An 18,458-nucleotide genomic window follows, 5' to 3' on the forward strand; every position below is an offset into this window, starting at 1 on the left:
TTGGACCAACCAAAACATTGTGAGTGGATTTGGTAGACAGAAACTGAAAGAAACCCATTCTGTGTATGTGTGTGTTATCATCATCATCATTTAATGTCCATTTTTCATGCTGGCATGGGTTGTATGGTTTGACATGGCCCTGGAGGCACATGGCCTAGTGGTTAGAGCAACAGACTCGAATCTCAAATCGGACGATGTGTGTGTTTATGAGCGAAACACCTAAGCTCCACGCGACTCCGGCAGAAGGTAATGGCAAACTTCTGCTGACTCTTTTGCCACAACTTTCTCTCACTCTTTCCTCCAGCATCTTGCAGCTCACCTGCGACGGACTGGCGTCCCGTGCAGGTGGGGAACCTATACGCCAAGGAAACTGGGAAACCAGCCCTTATGAGCCAGGCGTGGCTTGAGAAGGAACAAACAGCTGTTCCTCCAAAAGGATCTGGAGCGGGGAGGGGGCTGTCCTGACTCTGGTTGTCTGTTGTGATATGGTTCCTACAGCTGGATGCTCTTCCTAACGCCAACTAATTTACAGACTGTATATGTGTGTGTGTTTTGTGCTTTTCCCCTGCTACCTCTTCACACACACACACACACACACTCATATGCACACACGTTTATTCATAAGTGCATAGAAGCATATACACACACCTGCGCACGTGTATATGTAGGTATGTAGCTGAAATTGAGAGGTCTCAAAGACTAAAGTATTATTAAGTTGGAAAGAATTGTAGGACTGTGCTATTGTGAAAATGACTGTGCTTGTGTAGAAAAGGGGTCAGGATTCCATTTGGTGTTGCCACCAGTGTAATCAGTGCCCTGTAGTTTTGAGACAGATCACAAGCTGCCAGACTTTGGATGCTGTAAGTGATGGCTGGTGCATCTACAGACCATTATACCAACACCTTTCACAAGGATGTTTCTGTTGGCAAAAGTGTTGAGATGTAAAACAACGAGATCACTTGTCTCAAACGTCAAACATTCTTTTTTCCCTGTCTTCTAATGTCACCTTGAAATGTTTGTGAGTTCTATGGCAATCTCACCAGTTCGGGTGGCACAAGAAATGCACCCAATCCATGCTGTAAAGTGTTTGGGGTCAGGAGGAGTATCCAGCTACAGAAACCAGATACTGGACTCTGTTCACTCTATCTTTTATTGTCCACACAATGGAGTGGGGAGCCAGAGAAGGGGGAGGGTGGTAGAAGAAAGAGTAGCAAAACCAGGGGAGTGGAAGTGAGAGGGTGGTAGGCAGTTGTATGAGGGTTGTTGGTGAGTACATGTAGTAGAAAGGAGATGGGAGGGACAGGAAAGGTTGGCGGAGGGAGTAATGTGTGAGAGAGCTGGATAACAATAAAAAGGGCTGTTGATAGGAAGTACTCAATACCCAGGCAGAGTGATGGAAGGAACAAATGACAGCAATAGCAACAACGTCCCTGTCCACCATTTTAAATCTGTGACAACATTTACATATTGATTGGATGGGTCTTGTCAAGCCCCTTTTACACCCTGCAGGTGTTTGTCATCATCTTCATGAGATTCATCACTTCATTCTATGTCTACCTTGGTCTCCATCTTCTGTAGGTTCCATCCACTCATTAAATGCTCACCACTTCTTTCTACGAAGCAACATAACCACATACGCCACATGGCCACAGCTGTGCAGTCTTCTTTCTTGCACATTACACATCCCTCTGTGTGTATGTGCTTATATACACACAAGTGCACAAATGCACGTGCATATTTATGTATATCTACATATGTATATGTGTGTGTGTGTGTATGTCTTCATCATCATCATTTAATGTCCATTGTCCATGCTGGCATGGGTTGACAGTTTGACAAGGCTGTACCAGACTCCAGTCTGACTTGGCAATGGTTTTCTACAGCTAGATGCCCTTCCTAATGCCAACCACTCCTAGAGTTGTAAATAGATTTATTTCCTTGGACAGGGTTTGAGCCATCTCTCTTGTTGACCACTTTGACACTGACATTGTCCCAAGATCAGACCTGTCCTGGGGTTACACACACACACAGAATGAAACAGGGGACCCCTTGACTACAAGAGAAGAGGGATCATTAGATGACATTCTTTCATTAACGAGCATGAGTAATAATAATTAGTGAACCCATTGTAAACTGTTAATTAGACCATAAAATGTTTAATTAATATCTGCTAATTAACATATCAGAAATGATTAATTGTTAACATTTTGAAGCCGGTCAGCTGATGAATCCAGGACAGTGTTTAACACCGAGATGGCTGCAATGTGGTTACTTAGTATAATACAAGAAATAGTAGCCAAATCTCTTCAAATCTCACTTTGGACATGCTGGCTAATGTGGTCCTTGCTTTCCTGTCTGTAAGAAAATGATTGGATGGTCATGGTAGGAATACTTCTCATTGCAGGATAAGGACTAACCTGGGGTTAATGACAATAGAACTGACCGATCCTGACCACCTCTGGACATTGTCATCACAATGTTGTGTTAATCCCACTGCTTCACCATAGCAACGCAAATTTGGGGGAGGGGAGTATGTTTTTCTCACCTGAAATGTCACAAGGTCATTTCACTGTACTGACCACCACCACCACCACCACCACCACCACTCCAATCACCACCACCTTCACCACAAACTGTATTTTAAGGAGAAACCACCAAAGTATTACTCTGCTCTCTCTTTCTCTCTCTCACTCTTTCACTGCTGAGTAAAGGACCAACCAATCACTGCACCTTTTATATTTTTCTGTATTTATGTTCTTTTGGTTTTGGTTAAATTTTTTTTCCTTTTGTAAAAATATTTTTCGTTTGTTTGAATTGAAATTAAATTCATTGAAGGGATGTGCAGGGAAGGGAGAGGGTTTCTGTCGAGGATTTATGGTGTAAAAATAATAATAATAATAATAATAATAATAATAATAACAATTATTATTATTATTAATATTAATATTATTATCATTATTAATATCATTATCATTATTATTATTTTTATTATTATCATCATTATTATTATTAAGGTGTGTATGTATGTGTATATATATATAATATGCAATATATGTGTGTGTTTAGTGTGTATATATCCTCCTCACACACATACAAACTTGATGAGCTTCCTTCAATTTCCATCTACCAGATCGTCTCACAACATTTTGGCTGGCCTGGGGCCATAGGAGGAGACACTTGCTCAAAATGCTGGATAGTGGAGTTGAACCCAAAACCAAGCGGTTGGGAAGCAAACTGATGAGGATAATGATAACTTGTTACCAAGACAACAAGGCCAGGAATTCTGAGAGACACTGCTTAGTTCATTATATCAACCCCAGTACATGACTGGTATTTTATTGACCATAGACAGATGAAAGGCAAAATTGGCCATGACAGGATGGTACTGCAGTATGGCCACAATATATTTATACATGTGTGTGTATGTGTATGTGCATGCATCTCTCTTTCTTTTTCCTTCTTTCTTTCTACATATATATATATATATATATATATATATATATATATATCATTAATCTTCTTTGTATCTTTGTAATTTTAGAATTTGTATTGCCAAAGCATCACTCTCTCTATATATATATGTCCTTTATAATAATTTAAGTGTGTGTATTTATATGTAAATATATATATCTTTTTTGCTAGTAAGGTACAGAAGGATATCCGTTGTATTTTATTGGCAAACAAGCCAACATAAACCTGTTATTTTAATGTTTTCCTCTTAAATTCCATGAAATTATTTTGGCTGCTACAGGCTGACAATGACTTGAGAAGTTTTCACATTTTCCCCTGATTCAGTTTCTAATGAGCAGCTTCAACACTCCTCCAAAATGACTTCAAACTTCAAATTCACTGTCATCTTTTAGCAGCAAAAATACATAAAACACTTGATTTGATGTATTGAGTTCTTTATATTTGTATATATATATTTTGTGTGTGTGAATTCAGCTGTATGTAATTAATTTTATTATCACTTACATAAACATACACCAGGAAAGGATAAAAATCTTTGTTTAGCATTATTAAAAAACGTTGCTTGCTCTGTGCCATCAAAAATGATGGCTAATTGGAGTATTTTATATATAAATAAGGTACAAAACCAAGTTTTTAGTTTAATAATTCTTTTATTACCAAATTTTTTAATGTGAAAAAAATCTATCTGCAACTAACATCCTTTGACTGCTTGTTTCCTTTCAAGTTTTCCTTTCTTTTCGTATGACTTGAGACCATATAAAGTTGGCCATGACTAAATACGGGAGTTGGCAAGTAAATACCAAATACACAGAGTTTAAACGCTGTTTGATTTTTCTTTTCAGCATTGAATTTTCACCATCCCACTTCCATTGCACACACACACACATATACCTCCCTATTACATACACACACATACTCACACGCTGTTTGAATTTTTTTCCCCACTGTACAATTCCCATCATCCCACTGCCAAGTCTGCCCTCACCCCTTCCTTTCTCATTCCTATGTTGTGATGGAGAAAGATACAAGTATTCTTTTAGTAGATGAATAACAACTGGCATTAGTTGAGCTTTCTAATGTACTTCTCACCCTGCCCTGTACTGACCCCAGGCCTTCTTTCACTGCCACAGATCACAAATTCCTGAATTCCTCCTCTGCCTTTTATACAGTATCAGCTGCTCACACCACTCCTGGCTGTTGAACAGGAATACCCTTGTATATACCCTTGTCTATAGGAAATACACATTTATATGTGAAGTGAAAACATTAACACTTGGCTACTGATGTAAAAATCCAATGGTCAAAGATTTGAGTGCAACAAACAAAGGAACACATGATTGCCAATGTGGGAGTCTAATGATTGAAATGGAAAGTCTGCATGAATTCAACCAGTATAAAGGAGGCAAAGTTGTGGCTTTGTGCTAAGAAGTTTGCTTCCCAACCACATGGTTCTGGGTTCATTTCCACTACGTGGCACCTGGGGCAACTGTCTTCTACTACAGCCTACTTTCAAATTATTTGATTCTCTGTTTGAAATATTTCTAGTAGGTGATATCTTACATATTTTCTCCTACCTGTATAATTTTTAAATTCTTATTAACAAATGAAACATGTGTAATGGTGAATAAATGATGCCAGAAAACTTTCCAATCTCCTGGCTCAATAACATTTCTCTGCAGAAAATATTTTCCTGAATATGCCTAAGTATAACACCCACATACGGATTTGGAATCCTGGGATGAGCAGATGTGCTTCAAGAGGACACAGCTTGGATTTTGACCCTATCTACACACACACACACACACAAACACACACACACACACACACACACACACACACTACACATACCATATACACATGACACACACACACACACACCACACACACATACACGCCACATACACCACACAAACAAACACACACATGCCACACACAGATACCACACACACCACATACACACACACCACATGCACCACATACACAAACACACACAATACACACACACACCATACATATTTTACGTGTTGTGAGAACAAGAGCCAGTCGGGGGCACTGGCCATAGCTACGATTTTGGTTTTGATAGACTCAACAAGTCTTCTCAAGCATATTAAATCACCCGACGCATCAAGGGTACTCTTAAATGGGCCTGGACATGCAACACTAGCATCAGCCCTGGCTGTGATCTCACTTTGCTTGCCGGGTCTTCTCAATCACAGCATATCTCTAAAGGTCTTGGTCTCCTGTCATTGCCTCTGTGAGGCCCAGTGTTCAAAGGTCATGCTCCACCAATTCATCCTATGTCTTCCTGGGTCTACCTCTTCCACAGGTTCCTTCCACAATTAGTGTGGCACTTCCTCACACAGCTCTCCTCATCCATATGTGACACATGACCATACCATCGCAGTCATCTCTCTTCACACCACATTTAATGCTTTTATATATATATATATATATATATATATAATATATATATATATATATAATATATATATATATATATATATATATAATATATATATATATATATATTATATATATATATATATATATATATATATATATATCATCATCATCGTTTAAAGTCCGTCTTCCATGCTAGCATGGGTTGGATGAAGCCAAAAGGCTACACCAGGCTCCAGTCTGATCTGGCAGTGTTTCTACAGCTGGATGCCCTTCTTAATGCCAACCATTCTGTCAGTGTAGTGTGTGCTTTTTACGTACCACCGGCACAGGTGCCAGGCGAGGCTGGCAACAGCCACAATCGGTTGGTGCTTTTTACGTGCCACCGGCACAGGTATCACAACTACAATTTCCATTGATTTTGATGTTGATGTACTTGACTCAATAGGTCTCCTCAAGCACAGGGTCGAAACAGTGTTTCTTTACTTGCCACCTGCATAGGAGTCAGTCCAGCAGCACTGGCAACTGCCGGGTGCCAGTCATAGGATTGGTTCAATTTCGATTCCAATTTCACTTGCCCCAACAGGTCTTCACAAGCACAGTTTAGTGTCCAATGAAGGGTGGTTGGCATGGGTGCCAGTCGTCAGATGAGGTTTGATTTCAAAATTCAATTTTGACTTCACTTGCCTCAACAGGTCTTTGTGTGTCCAAGGACGGAAAGGCATGCATAAGTGGGCTGGCTACATCCCTGGCAAAGGACACGGGATGGGCTCACTTGTCCTTCCGGGTCTTCTCACGCACAGCATATTTCCAAAGGTCTCAGTCACTAGTCATTGCCTTGGTGAGGCCTAATGTTCGAAGGTCGTGCTTCACCACCTCGTCCCAGGTTTTCCTGGATCTACCTCTTCCACAGGTTCCCTCAACCGCTAGGGTGTGGCACTTTTTCACACAGCTATCTTCATCCATTCTCGCCACATGACCATACCAGCGCAATCGTCTCTCTTGCACACCACAGCTGATGCTTCTTAGGTCCAACTTTTCTCTCAAGGTACTTACACTCTGTCGAGTATGAACACTGACATTACACATCCATCGCAGCATACTGGCTTCATTTCTTGCGAGCTTATGCATATCCACAGCAGTCACGGCCCATGTTTCACTGCCATGTAGCATGGCTGTTTGTACACATGCGTCATACAGTCTGTCTTTTACTCTGAGCGAGAGGCCTTTTGTCACCAGCAGAGGTAAGAGCTCTCTGAACTTTGCCCAGGCTATTCTTACTCTAGCAGTTACACTTTCAGCACAACCGCCCCCACTACTGACTTGGTCACCTATGTAGTAGAAGCTATCAACTATTTCTAGTTTTTTTCCCTGGAATGTAACGGAAGTTGTTTTCTGCAGATTTTCAGTGTTTATTGCTCCTGAGCATCTGCCACATACAAAAACTATCTTCCCAGTTAGCCTTCCTTTGACATTGCTGCACCTCTTATGTGTCCATAGCTTACACTTGGTACATCTTATAGAGTTTCTACCTACACCTTTTCTACAGATCGAGCAGGGTCATCTACCTGAAGGTGTTTGTGTTTTGTCTACCTTCCTGCTTACTAGTACTTTTGTTTTAGCTAGGTTGACTCTAAGGCCCTTCAATTCTAATCCTTGCTTCCACACCTGAAACTTCTCCTGTTCTGATAGTGACTCAGCAATTAGAGCAAGGTCATCAGCATAGAGGAGCTCTGGGGGTATGCAGTCTTGAATTCCTCTGTTATTGCCTGGAGAACTATGATAAATAGGAGGGGGCTGAAGACTGAACCTTGGTGGATTCCTACGTCTACCCGGAATTCTTTACTGTACTCATTGCCAACCTTCACCTTACTAACAGCATCCCTGTATATGGCTCGCACGGCTCTCACTAACCATTCATCTATCCCTAGTTTCCTCATTGACCACCAGTTAAGGGATCGGGGGAGCCTGTCAAAGGCTTTCTCCATGTCAACAAAAGCCAGGTACAGGGGTTTATTTTTGGTTAGGTATTTCTCCTGCAGTTGTCTTACCAGGAATATGGCAACAGTGGTGCTTTACCCTGGCACAAACCCAAACTGCATTTTATCTAAACTGACTCTCTCCCTAATCAGTTGGGCTATGACCATCTCCGTGACCTTCATTACCTGATCCAACAGCTTGATACCTCTGTAATTATTTGTATCCAGGGCATCACCTTTACCTTTGTAGCAGTTGACTATTATGCTGCTACACCAGTCATTGGGTATGACTCCTTCATGTATCACCTGGTTAACTATACGGGTGACTAGGCTATAGCCGACACTGCCAGATATTTTGAGCATCTCTGCAGTAATTCCTGATGGGCCTGGGGCTTTCCCGGTCTTCATGCTTCTAATTGCCTTAACTACCAGGGAACTGTCAACTCGGATTGCAGGTCCCTCTGTTGAGTCAACATTCGGCAGACTTTCTTTATCCCATTCATTTTCTTCATTCAGCAGCCTTTCATAGTGGCTATATATATATATATAATATATATTATATATTATATATATATACTATATATTATATATGTATATATATATATATATAAGATATATATATATGTATATATATATCATCATCATCGTCATTTAACATCCATCGTCCATACTAGCATGGGTTGGATGGAAGGCTGCACCAGACTCCAGTCTGATTTGGTATGGATTCTACAGCTGGATGCCCTTCCTAACGTCAACCACTCTGAGAGTTTAATGGGTGCTTTTACGTGCCACCAGCACGGGTGCCATTTGTGTGACACTAGTATCTTCCACAGCAGCGATTTTGCTCAGCTTGATGGGTTTTCTTCTCAAGCATGACATAATGCGAAAGGTCTGAGGCCCAACGCTTGAAAGCAACTCAGCTACTTTGCCTCTATGAGGCCCAATGCTCGAAAGGTGCTCTTTATGTGCCGATTACGTGACACCAACATCAACCACAACTACAATTTCACTTGGCTTGATGTGCCTTCTCAAGAACAGTATATCACCAAAGGTCTCAGTCACAAGTCATTGCCTCTGTGAGGCTCAAAATTCGTAGATCATGCTTCACCACTTCATGTCATGTCTTCCTGGGTCTACCCCTACCACAGGTTCCCTCCACAGTTAGAGATCGGCATCTCTTGACACAGCTGTCCTCATCCAAATGCATCACAAGACCATACCAGTGTAGTTGTCTCTCTTGCACACCACATCTGATGCCTCTTATGCCAAACTTTTCTCTCAAGACGCTTACACTCTGTCAAACATGCCCATTGACATTGCACATTGAGTGAAGCATACTGGCTTCATTTCTTTCAAGCCTATGCATGTCCTCACAGCCCATGTTTCACTGCCATGTAGCATAGCTGTTCGCACACAGGCATCATACAATCTGCCTTTCACTCTGAGGAAGAGGCCCTTTGTTGCCAGCAGAGGTAGGAGCTCTCTGAACTTTGCCCAGCCTAATCTTATTCTCACACTCTTGGAGCATCTACCTCTGCTACTAACTTGGTCACCTCGATAACAGAAACTATCTTCTACCTCTAGCTTGTCCCCCTGGCAGTTGGTGGAGTCTGTTTCCTGCACATTTTCAGAGTTTATTCTACTTGTGCATCTTCCACATACAAAAGCTAATTTCCCTGTTACACACACACACACACACACACACACACACACACACACACACACACACACACACACACACACACACACACATATTTATAAATTTGTAAACAAATCCGAAGGCTGTAAATTACGGAGAAGACTGACACACATTGGTCCTTTTTAATAATAACTGTAATTATATATTATTTATATAATATTTACTCCATTTAGAGCAACTAAACCTAAGTTTCCCTAAATGGAGCATATATTATTATTATTATATATATAATATATAATTACAGTTATTATATATATATATATATGTGTCCATTAATTTTATTATTTGTTTATTTGAATTGACTTTATATATATATATATATATATATATATATATGCCTCAAAAGATATCAAAACAAAGCAGCAAAGATTGTATTAAAATTAAATTTTAAAAAATTGTAATAAAATACAAATTTTGAATAGGATTTAAATGCTAAAGGGTCTTAGTCATCTTGTATACATCTGTATTTACATAAATGTTTTTACATGTACACACATGTACACCAAAAATCTACACCTATTACACATTCACATACATGTATTACTAAAAGCTGAAACCTCTTGAATCTGTTACTCTGAGTTTTCTGTTGTAAACTATTTTCACACTCAAAGAAGGAAAGTCACATGACAATATCTAAGCCAGAATTTTCTCTTTAGTAATTGTACTCCAAGATGTTGTTTCTGTTTGTCTGAGAAGTAAACCATCTGATGACAGCATTTTTGCACTGTGGAACTATAAGACAGGACCAGAGACTTCTATGAATATTAATTGAGGAATTTTCAATTAGTAAATGGCTAAAAACAGATTATTTCCAAAATATTGGATATGTGATATCCATATTGTAGGTGAGTGGGGATATAAAAAAACAAAACAAATCGAGCCATTAATTAATGCCAAAAGTTCATTAATAATAATTACCTCTCTTCCTTTTTGTGTGTTTTACAAATTTTATACTAAATGTTCAATCTTACCAGGTTTACTGTATTTGCCAGTGTATAAGAGACGACGCTCTTGCAAAAGCGAGACTCCTACATTTTGTGGGGAAATAAATGTGTATTTTGTGAAAAATCAAATCAAATATCATTAGACACACTTTTAATTGCATTCAAGAATAAAAACGAAATGCATCTCCTCTGCCTGCATTCACGGCCGTTCTCTTTAATTGAAGCTTATTTTATCACAAGAACCTGTATTTATGTCTCCACTAATACCCAGGAGGGAGCCAGCCCTTTATGTCCCTGCTGTGACACAGTCTTAGTCCAAAGTCCCTTTCAAAAATGTGCCAGAAGCCACCCCAATAAAACAATAAGATGTTTTATCCAGCAGCACTATACTGTTGCTAGTGTGAGGATACGATCCCTTGAACTGGGTGGAACAGTGTAATTACAACATCTATGCAGAGTGTAAATGTTCCATCCATGACCATCCCATCTTTTATTTAGGTGTTGTTTCTAAAACTGTTCTCTGACATGTGACCTATTTCTTTCTCTCTCTATCTCTCTGCTCCCCCCCTCTTCTCCCAGACTATCCCCTACATGTGACCCAGGCAGTTCTAAAACATGTCACCTTCCACATTTTTTCCTTCCTTCCACCCCTATTTCTCCTACAAGACAACTTCTCCCTCCTCTCATGTACCACCAACCTTTTAAAGCCCCACTCCTCTCACATTCACCTTCCACTGAACTAATTAGACCATTAATTAATAGCCATTCTCTGAGATAGCAATCCTTCCTTCTCCGTTACATCTGAAGATGACCAGGGGCATGGTCGAAAACAAAGCTAACCTTTCTCTTGTTTACAGAATATTATGCACCTCCTTATTCTGACCAGTTGGAAACACCTCAACAATGAAATGGTTAACGGACTTTCTACTAACATAGATACCTGTGTGTGTGTGTGTGTGTGTGTTTTGATACAAGATGGGAAATTGTTTTGTTGCAGAAAACATCCAATATTATTAAAATAATTTTTACAATTTGAGGAATCGAATGATGGTCCTTATCAAATCATTTCCCATCTTGAATCAGAATGAGTAAAAACCCTTAAATTCCTAATTTCTGAAGGACACTGTTCCAATGCCAACCTTTTCTCTCTCTTTTTTCCCTAGGTAACAGATTTTGGTTTTGCCAAACGAGTTAAAGGAAGAACATGGACCTTATGTGGAACTCCGGAGTATTTGGCCCCTGAAATTATTCTCAGCAAGGTAAAGGACCTCTTCAAGAGGAACATTATGTCAAAGAATAACAAACTCCTGCCCATTGCTATATAGTTTTAGGGAATCCTAAAGAAATCATTTGAAGGCCTGGCTATTATATATTTATGGGGTTACATCAGATATATTTTTAAGGGGTTTATATCAGATATCTATTTATGTGGTTTAAGGAGTTTATATCATATCTAATGATTTATCTCTCTAGTGGCATCAGTGAAATATGTATTTAAGATCAAATAAATATTTAGGGCTTACAGTGGGACTCTATATCTATATGATATATATATATCTAAAGGGGGCAGATGAAGTATATAAAGGGCTTATATCAGTGATTCATAGCTCCCCCTCTCTATCTATCTAATCTATACACTCACACACATACTTTTCTGCAAGTGTCTAATAATACTAAGGGTGTTTAATAAATTAGAAATAATAATTCAATTAATGAAAAATTTTAAATATATATTGAATATTTTAAATGTTTTTAATAAAAAGAAAAAAACTTTTCTACAAACGAGACAAGGCCTAAAACAGCTGAAGACAAGAGTCTCATCACCCAGAACTATCAAGCAGAAGGGGCAGACGCAAAGTGTAGACCCTGCAATGACAAACTTGAGAGCATTGACCCCATTTTTGCCGGTTGCTCAGTCGTTGCCCCATTGAGTTGGCCAATACTTGCCCTGGAGCATATTCCATCACTGTGATATCCTGCACCTAAGAACTGGTATGAACACCATCCAGAGCCAGTCACTGAGGGAGAGAATGTTACCATCTTTTGTTGATTATGGGAATACATATAGACAAGCAAATTAAACCTCATTGTCGTCAAAGACATAAGGCAAAAAGACATGCTTGTTAATTGATAGGAGAGGTACGAACTGATAGAAACACCTGAGCAAAGGAATTTGAAAAACGGTTGAAATATAAGGGCCTTGAGATTGAAATATTTAGGATGTGGCAGTTAAAAACCCAAACCATCCCTGTTGTTGTGGGTGCCCAGGGAATGATTAAGAAAGGTACTGACAAATTTTTTGATCAGATCCCTGGGAAACCCTCAATCTATGAGACTCAAAAAATTGTGTTGACATCAACTGACCCCATTTTCAGGATGTTTCTCTCCATCTTATATGTGCCTTATGTCTGTGGTTGTGACCCGGTTGGAAGATAGAATCAAATACAAATCAAAGAAAAATTGAATTATAATAATAATAATAATAATAATCTTTTCTAGTAAAGGCACAAGGCTTGAAATTTTAAGGGAGAGGGCTAATGGATTTTCTTGACGCCAGTACACAACTGATGCTTATTTCACCGACTCTGACAGAAAGAAAGGCAAAGTCCACCTTGGTGGAATTTGAACTCGGAATGTGAAGACTGCCAAAATGCTTAGCAGCATTTTTCCCAGCATGCTAACAATTCTACCAGCTCATCACCTTAATAATAATAAACTTCCATGAGCAAGCTAGATAACCAATGCATTACACACTCAACACACGAGCAGTAATACAAAAGGCTGCAGCACACCTCAAGAGAAAAGTAAAACTAACAAAATACAAAATCAGGAAGAGTTTGCACACAGCCCAGCAAACAATGCTGCACACAGCCCAGCAACATGGATGTGTAGCAGCAGGTGATGCAGTACAAATTTGCCTCAAATTACCAAATGTCACACAACTCTAGAATAATAACAATCCTTTCTGCTATGGGCACAAGTCTTGGATTTTGTGGGGAGGGGGACAGGCAATTACATCGACCCCAGTACTCAAATGGTACTTAATTTTGGGGGAGAAGGGATTATGTCGATTACACTGACCCCAGTGTGTAACTGGTACTTAATTTATCGACCCCGAAAGGATGAAAGGCAAAGTCAATCCTGGCGGCATTTGAATTCAGACCATAAAGACAGACGAAAAACCGCTAAGCATCTAACCCAGCATCTTAACAATTCTACCTGCTCACTACCTTAATAATAATAATAATAATAATAATAAATGTAACAACTACAAAAGGTCTTTCATTAGGGATCTCTAGTCTCTGTTCTTTGTCACGAATCCCTGTTTATAATCACTGATCAGTAAGTGTATATATTCTCTGGCCCCTGTTTCTAAGACATAATTGTTTTTGTTGTTCCCAGGGTTACAACAAGGCTGTTGACTGGTGGGCCCTCGGAGTACTAGTCTATGAAATGGCAGCAGGATATCCTCCATTCTTTGCTGATCAACCTATACAGATTTATGAAAAAATTGTTTCTGGCAAGGTAAGTGTAAGGGGCCACAATTGGAAACTGGCCCCTCGATTTTTGTAATGCTATGGAGGGGTTGATTTGTGGGAATAGATTCCCTGTGTGTGTGTGTGTGTATGTTTGTGTATATATGCATTATATACGCATGTTCATCTTCATTTCTCCTCTGTCTCTGCCTAATTTTACCCCCATTGTATTACAGGTACGATTCCCGTCGCACTTCAGCTCTGACCTAAAGGACTTGCTGCGGAACTTGCTGCAGGTGGATCTCACCAAACGATACGGCAACTTAAAGAATGGCGTCAACGACATCAAGAACCATAAATGGTTTGCCACCACAGAATGGATTGCCATCTACCAGAAGAAGGTAACTACTGGCAACGGGGTGGGGGGACTTGAGTGGTTGTTTGGTGGGGGGTGAGTGTGGTGCGTATGGGCCACACTCAGTTGGAGTGTGAGTATCAGCATTTACTTGTCATTATTCAGCTTAAAGTTACAGTGTACCAAGGACTACATTATCGAATGTGTTCTTGTTGTTGTTTAGCCCCAAGTCAGTCCTGATCCAAGCAGTCCAATGATCAAATGTGTTCCAGACCTAGTGTATCTAAGACTACTTTATCTAATGTCTCCTTCTGTGTTGTTGTTGAGCTCCAGGTCAGTCCTGATCCAAAAGAAATAATACGGTCCAGACATGACTGTCCTTTCTATTTCAGGGTCTTGATTATTGTTCCTAAAAATAAAATGAAAAAAAATATTTTGTGATTTGAGGGTGATTTGGCTGCTATTTCCTGCAATCTTGGCTCCGTCTTTGTCGGTGTTCAATCAAGGAAAGTTGTGTATTCAGTATAAGGGAGACAACTGTGATAAACTTTGATGGGTTTCTGCCAGTTGAGGCCCTGGGCCATGTCTAACTTAATAGCACCACCTGGTGAAGTTTTTTAGTCATATATGGGGCCCCATGGCCCACTCTAGCAAAGAGTCATTATATCTGGAGACATATCCGGGTGTAGGAGGTTGGTCCGGGATTTTTTGTGAACTTTTGAATTTTATTGGATCTGTTTCTGTTTTGACAGATTTCGTATTAAAGAGGGCTGGACCGGTTGAGGTAAAGTAGTTGTGACGTAATGGCATGTGTCCTGAGTTCAATTTTAGTAGTGGGCAGCGAAGAGAACACAGCATCGAAGTTTTGGATGGATTTTAAAATTGATGCCAACATCATTCCGTGCAATATTGATGGAATATTTTCCACATCACACAAATGATGTGCTGGGAAATATTATGTTGACCCTTTTCAGTGTGCCACCCACCTCCAGCTCAGTGTTTGGCGCCTGGCGGCTTCCTTACAGATGGCAGTCTGTGAGCAGTGACTGTATCCTAGTCATGCATGGCTGCACCTAAATCTCTGAACCATACAATCAAATATAATAACAATAGTTGATGGTTGGCTGGTTTGTCAAATCTCACTTTACATCATCTTTGAAAGAGAATAGAAGCAAGATAGAGAGAGAGAATTAGCCGGAGACGTTGCTGGACGAATGTATATACTAGGCTTGGTGGCAGGCAATGATAAGTTTCTGAACAATACTGGACAAACTTTTGCAGAAGTAGGATTTTGTTGGAATAGGTTGTGATTTTGTTCATAAAATTTAGAAAAATAATAACATATATTTATTGCAAATAAACAAATGAGTAATTTGTTTTATTTAATTATGATGTGATAAAAATGTTGTTCGTTTCAAAATTAAACATCAAGAAATGTCCTAAAAGTTAAATTATAAATATTGTATTTATGCCATATTTTCTGATATTACCCCAGGGTGGCCAAAATTATACTTTCAAAGTTACTTGTCATCATATAATGGGTAACACTCTTTGTGTGTGTGTGTGTGTGTGTGTATATACACACACACACAACAGGCCTTTTTATTTTCCATTTATCAAATCCCCTCACAAACTCAAGGCCATAATAGACAACCCTTGCCCAAAATGCCAAGCAGTTGGATTGAACCTGGGACCATGTGGTTGGGAAGCAAATGTCTCACCACTCAGCCACACCTGAGTCTCACCTGTCATTCTATGCCCAGCAATATTCTGGCATAAAATCATTATCTCATCCATACATTTGCTTATTTATGCCTGTTTCTGCATGGTACCCTAAGGGTGTGTGTGGGTACCCTTGTTAGGATACTTTGCGTTTGAGAGCCTCTCGCCTTTTGTTATGTGATGTGGTGGTGTGTATCCTGTTCCCTTTGTTAATTGATTTTTATTTCCTTCTGTTTCAGGTTGAAGCTCCTTTTATTCCAAAATGTAAAGGCCCAGGGGATGCAAGTAACTTTGATGATTACGAGGAGGTGCCACTAAGGATCTCCTCCACAGAGAAGTGTGCGAAAGAGTTTGCTGACTTTTAAACAACACAAAACAAAAAACAAAAAGAGACAAAAAAATACACAAAAAACAGTAAAACCTGGACACAAAAATACCAAGAAACATTAATAATGATAATAATTATAATAATAATAATAATGTTAATATTGATGATAATAATATACCTCCCCCCCTTCCATAACAACAACAACAACAACAAGCATGAACAGGACTTATTTAACACTCCCCCCCCCCCTTCCAACAAGTTTTTCTTCCGTGGCTGTTTCTTTTTATTTATTTTTTGTTACTCTACCCTCCCCCCTACATGTCCCCTATCTACCCCCTCCCCACCACCAGCGACTTCTTCCTTTCTTCTTTCCTCTCTCTTTAAATATTTCTTTCGGTGTCGCTGCCAATGGACAACCACCACCATGACCACCACCACCTCCGTTATCAGCTGCGAGGAGAGATGCTGCATGTCTTGACCGCACACACACCCACTGTGGCGTCCCTACTTCCCCTCTCCCCCTTCCTCCACTCTATCACCTCCTACTTCTGCTCTTCATCACATGACCACCACCACTTGCACAGAGGAAAGGAGAGGTGAAGGTGGTGGTGGTGGTGAGAGGGAGCAGGCTACTTTCAGTTTCTCTTCTTCCCAACATGGTTTGGTAGAGGGGAGGAGCTGGTGCATATGCCCCCGCCCACTGGTCCACTCTTAATATGACCATCACTACTGCCCCATAGCCTACCAGGGACCCCACACAACCTTACTTGGGTCTTTGGAAAGGAAACTGGATTCTGTCTTTTATTCTCTCTGGAAATATAGAAGAAATGTATGTTTTTATACTATATATATATATATACACATACATACATACATAAACATACATTCACACACACACAAAGATACGTATATACATATTATTTTATATATATATATATATATATAATATATATATATATACACACACACACACGCACATATAAAAAATGTAATATAGAGAGGGAGGAGAGAGAGGATGAGACACATATATGTATATATATATAGAGATGTATATATATAGAGATGTATATATATATAGATGTATATATATAGAGATGTATATACATGCATAAAAAAGAATAGACCAATTACTTGTGACTTTGACAATAGAACTTAACTCTTATTACCAGTACACCCCTTTCGGTACAAGACCCTAGTATCACTACTGACCCCTATTCCTGTCTCTTTCAGGTCTACAGGGCAGCCGGGTTGGGAAGCCGGCTTCTTGCATCTAGTCCACATACATCCGTGTGTGTGTGTGTGTATGTACATGCATGTGTGTGTATGTAAGTAAGAAGCCATGAAGCAGGCCCCTGAGGCAGCCAAAGAATACAGCCCCTATATCAAGATCTGGTCTGTCTCCTTTGGCAAAATTGATCCCTTGAAATTGTTTTGGTGTTGGATTAGGAGACATTTACGTCTGCTGGTGCTAGGGGATGGCATCTGACCATCTTGAAGGCTGCAGTGATGATCCGTCATCATTATTGTATTAGTTAGGGAAGGGCATGGCTGGTGGTGGAGGGACAGCTGCTTGTTTTGGCTGTCTGTGGCTCTGGTTTCCATCTCCAGCCAAGTCACCCTTTGCTTGTTATCGATGCAGGGTCAATGAGTGGTGGTTTGGAAGAATTGTTTGGGCATCAGACGAAGAAAAAATGTCTTTTGCCAGTTGGTGCAGCTGTTCATGTTCTGTTAGCCTCCTTGCAGTATGATGCAAATTATTTAAGGCCCAGGACCCAGTCAATGATGGCAAGGGGTCCAGTGTTGAGTGACATGTTGATTGGATCTCTATCTCAGTTCCTTCAATAAAAGGGGCCTGTCCTTCTGAAGTGGAACAAGAACTAAAGCAAAGGTAATAAACCTTGATTAGAGGTGAGGAATGTGACCAGAATAGAGCACAAAATGTGTTAGGGGGTCATGGGGACAATAATCTCCCCTTTTATATTTCCCCCACTCAAATCCTGTTTTTCATTCTTCAAAAATAAAGGTGGGAGGATAATTCTCTGAGTATTGCCCCAGCATGGCCAGGGACTGATGAGTGTTACATG

At 39.9% G+C, this 18,458-nt stretch overlaps 1 protein-coding gene across 1 annotated transcript in view; it reads left to right on the top strand.

Moving 5' to 3' along the window:
• LOC115229611 (cAMP-dependent protein kinase catalytic subunit 1) overlaps positions 1-16,467 on the top strand; it is a 62,571-nt gene extending 46,104 nt beyond the window's left edge. Inside the window, exons 9-12 of the mRNA XM_036499271.1 lie at positions 11,657-11,752; positions 13,896-14,018; positions 14,206-14,370; positions 16,286-16,467. Coding sequence (XP_036355164.1) covers positions 11,657-11,752; positions 13,896-14,018; positions 14,206-14,370; positions 16,286-16,411 — 510 coding nt within the window. The 3' untranslated portion in view covers positions 16,412-16,467. The remainder of the gene's footprint in view (positions 1-11,656; positions 11,753-13,895; positions 14,019-14,205; positions 14,371-16,285) is intronic.
• The last annotated feature ends 1,991 nt before the right edge of the window (positions 16,468-18,458 follow it).

Source organism: Octopus sinensis, unplaced genomic scaffold (assembly GCF_006345805.1).
Source record: "Octopus sinensis unplaced genomic scaffold, ASM634580v1 Contig13193, whole genome shotgun sequence".
Classification (NCBI taxonomy): Eukaryota; Metazoa; Mollusca; class Cephalopoda; order Octopoda; family Octopodidae; genus Octopus; species Octopus sinensis.